This window comes from Corylus avellana, chromosome ca7 (genome assembly GCF_901000735.1).
Source record: "Corylus avellana chromosome ca7, CavTom2PMs-1.0".
Taxonomy (NCBI): domain Eukaryota; kingdom Viridiplantae; phylum Streptophyta; class Magnoliopsida; order Fagales; family Betulaceae; genus Corylus; species Corylus avellana.
In genome coordinates this window covers 2,162,928-2,176,211 of record NC_081547.1, presented here as the reverse complement: position 1 = coordinate 2,176,211, position 13,284 = coordinate 2,162,928, and the positions used below count along the sequence as shown (strand labels likewise).

Below are 13,284 nucleotides of genomic sequence, written 5' to 3'. Positions count from 1 at the left end.
AAATGATTTACAGAGTGGATACATTAAAAATTTTGAAAACTTGGTTGGAATACATTGCCAATATTTAAATACTAGAGGGCAAAATGAAAAAAGTGATACAACTTTTGGATGGTAAAATATATTTGTTCCTAAATTTTATTTTGTAATGAAAAGCTCTGGTATATTTTATGAGATGTGATACAGCCACAACTTAAATCCAACTTTGGCCCAATTTCTAGACCAAATTTTCCTCTCTAGTTTAAGGCTCTCTCTCTCCTCCACAGGCAGTTTTTTTTTTTTTGAAAAAAAAAAAAAAACTTAGAGAAAAGTTGGGCCAAAGTTAAGTTTAAGTTGTGCCTTTATCATTTTCCATATTTTATTGATGAATTTTAGAGGAATTTATTTCGCTATATTATTTGAGGTATTAGTAATAGCATCACGTGAAAATTTTAATAAATTTCACTTCCGCCCTTATAATTTAGGGCGGGAGTATGGTACTCTACATGTCTTCGTTGTCAAATTGCTTTAAACACTCTCAAACAAATAAGGAACCAAAAAAGAGAAACCATTAAAACAATAAGATGAAGGCAATTATTTTCGGAGAAAATAATAACCCCGGAATCTTGATTTGCTTTCAAATTTGCCAGTTAAACAAAAAAGGGCATGACAAATCGATTTAAGATTTTTACTCGAGGACGCTTAAATTCGTCACCAATTATCCTCGAGTCGTAAACAAATTACTGCAGGAAGAAACTGCTTCTCTTTGGAACTAAATTTCTCAAGAAGCGCTAGATAAAAGCACAAAGTTTTCCTCTAAAGCTATGTTGGGGAAATTTCCTCCAACTTAGTCTATAAATAAATAAAGTATAATGAGCTTGGAACTAGTTAAGCTTCCACTGTGGGGAAAAAGAATTATATCTCAGCTTGAGTACATAAGATTAAGGATGATGGTGTAATAACTATATTACATCTAAGATGAACTTTTTATTGGGTAGAAGTGATTAAGGATTTGCTTACCAAGAGACAATGAAATCTACTACGATTACCCTAATAGGGGCCTTTATACACCAAAAATTGGAGGCCTATCAGCTAGAACATTACCTTTAGAACTGGAAAATTCAGCCTTATGGATTCATAATTTTCAAGAGAGTGATGTGTCTGGCTCCACATCTTCTGAAGCTGAAAGACCATTGACTTCCTGTTTGCCATCCCATTCACTGTTCTGCAAGGGAGACTCAGAACTCCGCTGCAACCCCGGCCCGAGCCTTCTCTTGTGTTCTGAATTTTTTAAAATAAAAATAAAGGAAACCAGTTAAATATCCAAGGAGATGAACCCTGGAGATATAATTATGACATAGTCTAGCCAGAAAGATTACTTTTACTAGTTATTGCATGACGAGTGATTGCCAAGAATTCTTCCCACTTGAATTTCCTAAGTTCTTGCTTCTCCTCCTCAGAAAGCTCAAAGTTGGGTTCCCTCCCACACATAAAAGCAGCCCTGGAAATAAACAAAGGGACTAATGAGTTTAAGCATACCTGTAGTTAATCTATTTTGGCAGATAAAGCTTTGCCCAAAAATCATCAGTAACGAAATGATTTCCTTTCTTTAGCCTGATGATTTAGCACAGAGGGAAATGACATAGACCACCATTATTATTTGTAAGACAGATTACAGAACAAAAGCCCAAACATGAGAAACCCAGGAAGTCCAAAGGAAAGGCAGAACTACCACAAGTAAACAATTCCCATCTTTGTGTCTGGATTTGGACAAATAGCAGTATTATCCCCATTTCTAGTTAAAAATATTGTAGGGATAAATCGGCAGGTGTCATTCTTGGTGAATAAGAAAGTTTTTCGGAGTTTGTGTGGGTGTTCTTTTATATAAAACCCATATTCCAAATCTTTCTGTTCATTTCTACATTTCAATAGAATCATTTTTCCAAAAATCTTAAGCACAACGAAGCCATGCTCTTTCAGTAATAGTTACCTGCCCGTAATGTCTTCAATTGCCACCCCATTCATGAAAGCACCACAAACGTGCATGTGGTTGAAGTGGTTTGAATATCCCATAATACAAATGCTCTTGTTCTCGTATTAGTTTGCATGCTTTCATGCGTTTCAAGGTACGTTCATTTCTGCAAACTATGATAATCTACAGCTAAAATCCTTTCTAGCCTGAAAACATCCAAGTTCCAGAATAACACTCATTGGCTCCTACTACCCAACCCCAATCCTTATACCATTAAATCTTTGTATAATTGTATTAAACCCTCCCCTTGGAGCACCAATTGTTTTAGATCCCATAACCTTTTAGCTGCAAACTTGCTGAGTCAACATCCTATTTCTAAGGTTCAGTCCAGATGGCTGATTTAGCCTTTTCTTGAACCGCATTTGACATTGACTCAACTCTAAACCAAAACCTACAACTTAACGATCCATACCAGATGTTTTGACACCAGAATTTGCCAACACACTAAAACCTAAGAAAGTTTTTTGGTTCCAAACAACCACGCATTAGTGTTTCTAGCTACAATCCTTGAAAAAAAGTATAATAACTTCTTATGATGATACAACTAGGAATCAAGATGTTCTGTTTTCAGCACAAAATGCAACATTATAAAGACTAAAAAGCTTTGATATGAAGGTGCTACAATTTCAAAGAGAAGTAAAATGCCCATCAGCATAGATGACACTGTTAATAACTGCAAGGTAATCAATCATCTAATATAAACAAGGGCCACGAGTAGATAAAAAGGTAAAATATTGATTTGTGCGGCCAACCCATAAGCAGGGGTCATGGTTTTCCCACTTGTGCCAACTGGGAAAAGCAATTTTCTTTTTTCTTGTGGCGGGGGGTTAAGGAATAGATTTAGGTAATCACAGCAAAAGAATTTGTGTTACATAATCTCATGGTTACTCAGATATATATTTATATCAATTCATTGATATGCGCAGAGGAGCGCAGCCCTAATACATGGGATGTATACATAGAGAGTCCCCCTTAAATGCTAAAAGAAGAACAAAAATCCACAAAATCATGGTTACTTTAAAATCAATACTGCTCTTGCAAATAAAAATTGTTGGTAGGAACAAAGGTGAGATTCAGAGTACTACCTGTCATACAAACGAGCAGCCTCTTCTTGTGAACCAACAGTCCCCAAGTGAATTTGTTTCTTATCAACTTTTATTGCTGCCTGCCATTTCATGTTCTTGAAATAGACACCTCTCATCAGGCATGGTTCTTGGTTTTGAAAATGCTTTCTCCTGTGACGCTTTCTGCGTTTTACTGGCGGCCCTACAAAAGGAAAAAATCAGGCAGTAACATGAGTTGAATTCCACATGTAAAAAGTTTGACTTTCGCACCCAAAAGATCAATAAGAACTGGCTAAACTCATAGATTATCCATTTATACTTCCAAAAAAAAGCATTGTCCATGAGAGTCAAAGTATGAATTTGGTCCTAAGAAATATCAGCTTTTTTATTGATATATAAACACATATATGAGGTGAAACCCAAATGCAATGCAAAGTATTCAATAATGGAAGTGAATGGAACCATGCTACCGAACAAGGCAACGTCCATTAAATCAAAATATGGAAGAGATCAAACACTCTTCCAAACCAGAAACCTAGATATAAAAAGTTTCCAAAAGAATGTCCACTGCCTTTGTAACCATTAACAATCGTACTAAGCATTTGGACCTTAACTTCTTACCCTCAAAATTCACTTTGCACTCAATTTCTATGAAGTAAATGACAGAAATGGCGTCCTCCACCAAAATGATTGTTCTCTTCTACTCAAAACTCCACATATTATTTAAAGGAAATCAAAACCATTCAAGCAATGACCCTAAAGACCTAGAGAGAAGTAAACGGGTCCAGATCTCATATGCCAGGAAGCTATGATGCACAAGGTGTCTGAAAACTAGGTTCAGTCACACATGCAATATGTGCAACATTGGATCTGTCATTGCATGAATTTTCGTCATGCAACAGTCACCCATGAACTAATATTTCCAAAATATAGACCCTCCAGAAGGTAAAAATTTCCATTAATATGACATATGATTCATTATGAATTAACTTCACAAAGAAGTATAATATGGTAAACAAAGAGGACTCAATTCAGATCAAGAACTTGAGCATGCTCCTGAGAATTCATATGGAGAACAGAATTTAGCCTGATGATATGACTTTCATGACTAATCTGATGTGGGTCACTAAGTTTACAAAATATATCTGTTAGAACGACTGATAAGTATACAAAAATTTTCACCATCAATGTCGACAAATACCTTAGAAGGCTCAACTTAGTGATTTGCAATAAGACTAGTAGAAGATGAGGATGATAATTTACAAGGAAAGGACTAGTTTCGGAGAGTTTTAAGTTAGGTAACATTTACGATATTTTACATGCAGAAGTCTGCTACTTCGATAAAACTGCAAAACTTTAGGCTTTATATGATGACAGTGTATGATATTTTCATTCTTTATATTATGTCCCCTAAAATCAAGTTATTTAGTTGGTTTTATATGATATTTAACAATTATACAAAACATGGGAGTCCGTTCTTGAAGCATATCTAAAGGATAGGGTGCTTTGACAACAAAAGCGAGCAAGCAAGGGCCACAAAAAGTGTGGACGAATACCCAGTTAAGAGATACTCTGTTAAGTTACTAGTTATCCTAAAAGTTTAAGTTGATACGAAGAGATAAATTTAATCACTTAATCGTTACTTTAACACTCTCTCTCACGTGTGGGCTCAAACTCCCTTTTAATAGGTGAAGCCCAACACGTGAAATATTTAATTTAAATGGGGGTGATTTAACGGAGTCAAAGTTCGATCCCATGACCTTTGGTTTTGATACCATGTTAAATTACCAGTTATCCTAAAAGCTTAAGCTGATAAGAAAAGGTAAATTTAATCACTTAATCATTACTTTAACATACTCATCTAGGAGTTGCTGAGGGGAAAAAATGGAAAAGAACATCTAGTTGGAAAAAGATTGATCACACCATTTGTGCTCTGAATGAACAGTATGTGCTGATATCCTGGAGAAAAACTCATAAAAATATTGAGGGTCTAGATCCTCTGAGCTTACTGACAGAAATATCGTTCAAACACCACAATCATTAAATACAGCATAAGATTGTATAACTCGCTTTTCCAAACAAAGGATATCTGGGGACTTGAAGAGGAGGCTTTCATATCAAATCATTCAAACATTCCTTTTTGTATCACCTACCCTCATTATTTCTAATCTGGTCTCAGATCCTTATGGTATTTTTAATACTTACCCAGCATATCCATATCAATTTGTTTCAAACTAAGAAACAGAAAATGTTTTTACGTATGCCTCTGTAAGGTATCCAATAATTGTGACCATTAAATAGATTACTAAAGAAAAATTCTCTAATAATGCACAAAATATTAATGCTCTTAGCACAGGCAATGAATGAATAAATTTAAGCCCACTTTGACATATTTAACTCAAGCATATATAAGGCAGATAATTCACTGAACAACAAACCTGCAACTGGTTGAATGTGCTGCTCTTTTGACGAGCTTGAACCAGATTCATTTGATGATCCAGGTCGTACTTTATGCTGGGAAATATCAGATAACTTGAGATAAGTTTAAAGCATTCAATGGAAATCATATATCTAGCAAACATCCAGCTTACTGGTTAACAATTATATCAAGGGCCCCAAACTACAACCCTAATCTCACATGCACCTCCAAACTATAACTCACTATAAATTGGACCTATAAACTACCAAAATGTTTTGAGTTGCCCCCTTTCTACCAAAAATACCCCCAGTTTACAAACAAACAAACAAAAAAAAAAAAAATTGACCAAAAAAAAAACTCACCCTCGCGGGAGGGGCTGGAGCCACCCCACTGCCCCTGCAAGGGTGGAAGTTGAAGAAGAGGGCCAGCCAGTCTAGAAGGTCCACATGCGGCACCATGGTGCGAACCTTTAAGATCCGTAGGTAGGTACGAGTAGTTTGCGAGCAGGTTGAGGATGGGGATGATGTTCTAGGGCTCCAATTTGGCTGGATCAGGCCCGCAACTAGGCCAGAGATAGCCACTACCAAAGGCTCATGGCATAGGGGGGATTGGAGACTCTGAGTTTAGGATGAAGGCACCCTGATGCGACACACACACATACACAAGGCGCCCCTGCAGAGGTGGGAGGGGCTCGAGCCATCCCCACTACCCCTGCAGGGGTTGAGGCAATGGACTTCCACCCCCGCAGGGGCAGTGGGTGTGGCTCATGCCCCTCTCCCCTTTAGGGCAGATTTTTTTTTTTTTTTTTGGTAACCTGAGGGTATTTTCAGTAAAAGGGGTGCAACTTGGAAAATTTTGGTGTCAATAGGTCTAGGTTACAATGAGTTGTAGTTTGGAGGTGCAAGTGAGATTAGGGTGGTAGTTTGAGGGGGGTAAAGTGTAATTTGTCCTTATATCTATAAAGCATAGAATCTAATGCACCTGAATTTTTTTCAAGGCATTGATCAAGAAGAATATATCTTTGGATATGCCGATTAAATCTACTGTTCTGTTTGGATGGAATTGGCTATGTGACATGAATATAAAGTTACACAAAAAGTTTGATTCTAAGATATCTAAATAAGACAAACTTCAGAAAGAAAAAAAAAATGTTACAGGTATAGCACAAATTTGAGAAGATAGTCTAATATTAAGGCAGACAACAACAACTTCAATGATCAATATGATGCTTGTGGCTAAATAAATAAGGACTAATATTTCTTACCCCCACTGGCTGGTCTACATCGCCCGAAGGCACTGGATGCACTCTGACAGGATTGGTATTCTGGGTAGGATTTTCAGGAGCAGTTCCATTGAAAAACCTAGGAAGTGGAGCTATGAAAGAACTTCTCCCTGCAGGGGCCCACCAGTTTTAGTTATAAAACTAGATTCTAGTTCAGAAGAATGTAATTTTACTTAGAAGCGGTAGCACAAAGATAGACTGATAGAATTTACATTTAGCCTCTAATAGAAAATTTTACTAACTACTCATTAAAAAAATTCATGTTTATTACTCTTGAGTTGTGACAGCCTATATAGGGATCGTTCAATACAAGCACTTGATCATTTCTATATCTAGAGTATTTACCAGAGCATAGTCCCAAGAGCTTGCGCCTTCGTAAGCTCACCATGGTTTGACTCAAATCTTCCAATTAATTTACAATGGTTTACTTGATGGCCTTTCCCATATATCACCTAGCTCCTTGGGATCACAGAAGACAGAGCAATTATAACAAAAGTACACATGAAACCAAGTTCAGATGGAAAATACTTGAAAATGACAACCATTTATCAAAACAACAAACATTAAATACATAATTTGAATATATTCTAAAAGAGAATATAACAACTTGCAAGCACTTGTATATGATAAAGATGGATAAAATATTAACTAAATACAGAATACTCATAAACAAGTATAGAGAACAGCGTTAGTTGACGGCAGCAACATATGATGGGAATTCCTCAGAATTGTTCTTGGAGTTGGAGGAAAATTTTGAAGTTGAGATCTATTGCTAAAAGGTTCTTGAAGTTTGAAGTTGGGAATGGGGATAGTATTCATATGTGGCTGGATTTGTAGCATCCTGCAGGAGTTTTGATTGAGCAATATGGCTTTAGGGTTGTTTATGATGCTCAAAGTAATATTGAAGCTAAGCTGTCTTCTATCATTTGCAATTGAGATTGGTTTTGGAGTCCAGCAAGATCAGAAGCTCTAGTTGATATTCAAGCTAGGCTTTCTAAAGTTTGTTTAGGCCAATGTGATAAGCCAGTTTGGACTGTTTATAAAAAGGGTGTCTATGTTAGTGCAGAGACTTGGGAAGCCCTTAGAAAGAAGAATGTAGAGGTTATTTGGTGGAAGTTAGTTTGGTTTCCTCTTGCTATTCCTAAGAAGGCTTTTATTTTGTGGCTTGCTATGAAGGATAGGCTACTTATAGGTGAGAGGTTACTCAAATGGGGTTATAAGGGTGAGGTTCAGTGTTGTTTCTGCCATTCTCAACTGGAAACTCGTGATCATTTTTTTTTTTTTAATGCAGCTTTAGTTCGAGAGTTTGGAAATATTGCATGATTCGTTGTAGAATTGATATGCCTCCTGTGATTTGGGATGAACTTGTGCAACTTGGCTGCAATAAGTGGGGAAAGAACTCTCTTAAGTGCTTGATATGTCAGTTGGTTCTTAGTTCTGTTGTTTATAACCTCTGGCGTACTAGAAATGAACTTAGACATGATGCTGTTCCAAAAACTGAAGAGCAGCTACTGAAGCAGATTTTCAGGGAAATCATGGCTAGAATTGCTGTAAAAAGAGGTTTTCCTAGAACTAGGGAGAACCTTTTGTTGTGTTTTTTGTGGAACTTGCCTTCTGCCATCCTCTGTAATGTTGGCTTGTAGTTTTGTAAGGGTTGTTGGCTTGTTGTTTTAATATGTAAGGGTTGTAAGGGCCTGTTTTGGTGTTGAGTAGTTGCTGGTTTGTAGGTTTTCATTTTCCCTGTTTTTGCTTTTGTAAGGGGTTGTATTTGTGTTTTCGTGTTGCTCTGTTTTGAGCTTTAGTTTTAATGAAATGCTTATTCATCAAAAAAAGCAACATATGATGGGAAAAATTTTCCCTATGACACTGGGGTCTATAGCAATTTCCTCATATACAAATAGATACAACTACTGTTGCTCATATACTTGATTTGAGCAAAAAGAACAGCTTCCTCAAAATTCAATCAAAAGGAATGCAATCAAAAATGAAAATTTGGAGAACAAGAATTCATTTGCCACAAGATTAGTCTTTTCTTCTATTAGTTTTTCATTTGAAAGCAAGCTTCAAACTGAAGGATAACTTCCACCAGCAGACAGCCTTAGTCATTATAAAAATCCTTGATTCCACTTATTTTTCAAGTCCACTCACCCATGAAACAGAAATCTCATTTCCACACATATTGCTATACAAGCAGTATTACTTCATCAATAATATGCCTACTTCTACCGAAGGATTAGTATTACTTCATCAATAATATGCCTACTTCTACCGATACCATTTTCATTGCAAATATCAAAATGAATACAGGATTTAACAAATTCAAGGAGAACCTAATTAAATCGCTACTGGACGGAATATTTCTTCTTTCCGAATAAGATTGTTTTTATAGGTCGGCCTTGGCTACACTTACCGCACCTGATGGACTATTCCCCACACACAAACTCCATAACATCACGAGTGAAGGCTAGGCATTTACTAAGAAACTACTACATATGACCAGTGGGATAAAAGATCATCCTGTGACCAAACCATCTTAAAGTTTAACTCTAATATCAACCAATATCACCCAAATTCATCTTAAAAGCAATAAAGGCCGGGTAGAAATTTGATATTTATGGCAGTTAGCTAGTTCCAATACCCAATGCCCAAGATATATCTCAGCACTCAACACTATAACAGGAATACATTGATGAAATAACTAACAATAATTTCCTCTCGATGTTTCATTAAAACCCCAGCTTGGCTTCAATTTGTATGCATTTAAGATTAGCTTGAGTACAGATACACTCCCATATGCAATTAAAATAAAAACTAACCAATACAAACACCAAAAACCTTCCATCGCATTGGTTCAATCTTCTCTCAGAGCTGCTGAAATTGGTATATTAATTGCAAGTTAGTAGAAGGGTGGCAAAACTTAAAGCCCACGAAGAATGAAACGAAAAAAAAAAAAGGAAAAATCCTTACAAGGAACCCATTGTAATTTGAACCCAAAACACTCATCATGCTAAATGAGATCAGAATTCAGGGATACCAAGAAAAAAGACCCAAAGAGTTCCTTGGCAGGATTCCTAATCTCTCTCTCCTTAAAAACCAAGTCAACCACCAACCTACCACCTTTCTTGGAGGGGTTAATGGTAAAGGAAAAACTCAATTACCGTATACAAAATATAAAGTCCAAACACCACACTAGAACAAGCCAAAACACGAGAATCAAGAAACCCAGAAAGCCAATATGAGATAAAGAAGAGTTCTCTGCCATCGAAGTCGTCAACGCGGAATGCTTATGACCAAAAGACCCAGCAGACAAGTCAAGCATGGACTACCCAAAAGCAAGGACAAGAACTAAGCCAGTTGGAGAAGGAAGACATTGTTTGTACCTGAAGAGGCGGAGAAGGTGGCGGCTGTAGGGGCGTGGAACCGGAGGACAATAAAAGAGGGTTGGTGGGAAATTGTTGCAAAGGCAAAGGGATTAGGATTTTTAGGAAGGAAAGGTGGTGAGCGTGTATGAGAGAGACAGAGGACAGAGACAGAGACACAGACACAGACAAAGAGCGTATGTATTATGTTTGTGGCTCATGCATCTACCACCTTTTGTTTTTATTTCTCTCTTCTCATTGTATGGAGAGAGGCAGGGTGGTGGTGGAGGTGGTTTAATGGTGTGGACAGAGAAACAGTTCTGGAGAGAGAAGGTTGAATTAGAGTAGGGGAACGTAAGCTTCTATGTGCCTTTCTTTCTTTCTTTGATTTCCACTTCTACCCTTTGGAACCCTCACAATACCATCAGAGTCATCAGACCGTATCTAACTGGGATACTACCAATTTACCAAATGCCCCCCAATAATGTTTGATTCCTTCATGATGGTGGTGTCCCTTTTAGGGTTTTAACTAGTCATAATATTTTTAGTTTTGGGTTGTTTGTTGCTATTTTTTATATTGGATATATAAAAGGGTAAAAATAATTCTGAGTGTTTTGTGAAAAATTTTGTGTTTTGAGTTGTTTGATATTGTTTTTGTTTTGAAAAGATAAAATAAAAGGAATAAAGAAAAAGTAGATGGAGTTATGAAAACCTTTTGTTTTTTTGTTTTTTTTTTTTAACGAAAATATGTTTGAAGTACTTTTACAACTTTTACTATAATTTCTTACAAACTTACGTGATAGTTCATATTTTATAAAATATAGGTGTTACGACGTAAGATTGCGACGTAGCATTCTAATTTTAACTGTTGTCATGATAAGTGTTACGTAAATTATCAAGTCAGTTTGTAATAAATGTTGTAAGTATCCTTAATAATATTCTTGAATTTCACTTTTAGGTTTTTTATACCCTTAAAAACGCTTTCAATTTTTTTTACCAAATGTTATTTATTTTTTTTTTTTCAAACAAACTTTTTGAATGTAAAACGCACTTTTAAGCCTTCAAACACACACTCAAACATGCCCTTACAAAATATGGCATTGAGAATGATAAATGATATTATAAACCAAGGCTGTTTTGGCAATTTTCATCAATAGGTGATCGTCCTTAGTATTTTTCATGTTAACGAATAAATAGATATAAGGTTAACCTTATTTTACTATGTTGGAGAGATTGACATTTTGGGAATTATTTTAATAAGCCCATAATATAATATCTTGAGACATCATTGAGCCCAAAAGCTTAAATTCATGGGTTTTGGCCCAACTATGTTATATTAATCATTCACATTTATGACATCTTTTCAAAGGACCCCCCCAAAAAAATTAATTTTTAGTCCCTAGAGTTTTATTTTGTTAGTTCCCCCCTTCTTCTAAAATTCTAATTAAATTCTAATTCCAACATGTTTTAGTAATATAACTTGTTAGGACAACACCCAACTCAAAAGCTTAAGCTTATAGGTTTGAGCCCAACTATACTATATTAGTCACTCAAACTTATAATATATTTTCAAGGTATAATTCAAACATTTCTACAGTCACATATATATCAAGTATAAAATCAACACGCTATAAATAAGAGCATGTGCTGAAGTTACTATGAATCTCTAGTATGTTCCATATATACGGCGTGCACGCACCTACTACATCTTCACAAATAAATGATTATGACCAAAGTAGATATATTTTTTCAAGCAAGAGCTAGACTAATATTACCTTATCGAACAATTTCTACACTCAAAATTGTTTTTGTTTATATTTCAACCTAAATTATAGATTTATTTTGTTCTTCCTACAAGTGGAGAAGGCAAGGGGAAGAGTACATCAAATCTAAATTCTACTAAAATTGAATCATATGAATGGACTGACTTATCCGCCAAAAATAGCAATTTGAAATGTGCTATAAGCAAACTTTTGAACTACAACAAGAAAAGAAGCATTGATATATATTATATAGTAATTGGACGTACCACCACCATATCCGGCGAGAGAGATACCGGATGAAGAAGGGTTAATTGTTTGTTTGAATACCCTTAAATTGAAAGCAATCTCAGCCCTTAATTATTACACCTTGGTGATTTGCGTCAGTGACTACAAATAGAAGGGCAAAAAAGTAGTTAGCGACCCGTATTCTCTCGTACGTACGGTACGATATGAGTATTTGATGATTGAAAAGTGATGGAAATGGGATGAGGGATAGACTGGGGATTGATGGAATTGTGAAGGGTGAGACAAAGGATGAGAAAAATGATTAATAGCGTGAGTTGGTTGGTAGCGAGTGAGGGGCACCGACGAAACGGTGATTGGGTGGGCGGCCTGCCTTGTAGGCGAGTCTAGATAATGTCCCGCCCAACTCAACCCTAAAAGCTTCCCTACAAAATTAAATTACCTCAATTAATCTTATCCTATGATTCCAATCTTTGGCTTTACTAACATTTTTGGCACTTGATCAATGTCACCTTCCTTTCATTATCTTCTTTTCTTTTCTTTCCTTTTTTATTTTTTTATTTTTTTATTTTTTATTTTTTTTTTATCACATATGCTCACTAAAATTGAATCAAAATCTCTAAAATACCCAATATTTAAAAAATAATAATCTAAAAATTCTATTGGTGGTCAAGTCACCCCTAATGAGCATTGAGGCCACTCATAATGTTATGAGTGGTGGCTAGACACCCATAGAATATTCAAAGGTTTTTTTTTTTTTTTTTTCTAAAAAAATATATAAATTTAGGATTTGAAAAAAATAAAATAAAATAAAGAGAGTTAATAATGTGGATTTTTCCATATATATATATATATATATATATATATGAAAATACCAAAAAGTTTGACTTGGTCCATGTTAATACAAAAAATCTTCATACATACCCAAGCCTCCCACCAGCCTATTTGACTACACACAAATAAAGAAAAAGGAAAAGTGAACCTCAATTGTTCTCCAACGCGGCAACAATGACTCAACTCACTCAACGTCAGCGACTCCCTTATTTGTCTATTTTTTTCGAGTGGGTTGTATTTGTTCTCACACAAAATGAGCAATTTTAAGCCACGAATATCATCAAAAACTATGCTTTGAAACAAAATTGAAGA

The 13,284-nt window shown here is 35.7% G+C and overlaps 1 protein-coding gene across 4 annotated transcripts; it reads right to left on the bottom strand.

Moving 5' to 3' along the window:
- Positions 1 to 772: 772 nt before the first annotated feature.
- On the bottom strand, positions 773 to 10,466 carry LOC132188297 (ethylene-responsive transcription factor-like protein At4g13040). 4 transcript variants are annotated; one of them, XM_059602716.1, is made up of 8 exons: positions 10,154 to 10,466; positions 9,590 to 9,644; positions 7,119 to 7,232; positions 6,756 to 6,883; positions 5,511 to 5,586; positions 3,094 to 3,274; positions 1,356 to 1,477; positions 773 to 1,257 (listed from the first exon to the last, which is right to left on the bottom strand). In XM_059602716.1, the coding sequence occupies exons 3-8, from the start codon at positions 7,159 to 7,161 to the stop codon at positions 1,121 to 1,123; spliced, it is 687 nt and encodes a 228-aa protein (XP_059458699.1). In that variant the 5' UTR covers positions 7,162 to 7,232; positions 9,590 to 9,644; positions 10,154 to 10,466; the 3' UTR covers positions 773 to 1,120. The 4 variants fall into 4 exon arrangements, with proteins under 4 accessions (XP_059458699.1, XP_059458702.1, XP_059458698.1 ...); XM_059602719.1 differs by having other exon boundaries at positions 9,590 to 9,641; XM_059602715.1 differs by lacking the exon at positions 9,590 to 9,644.
- Positions 10,467 to 13,284: the final 2,818 nt, after the last annotated feature.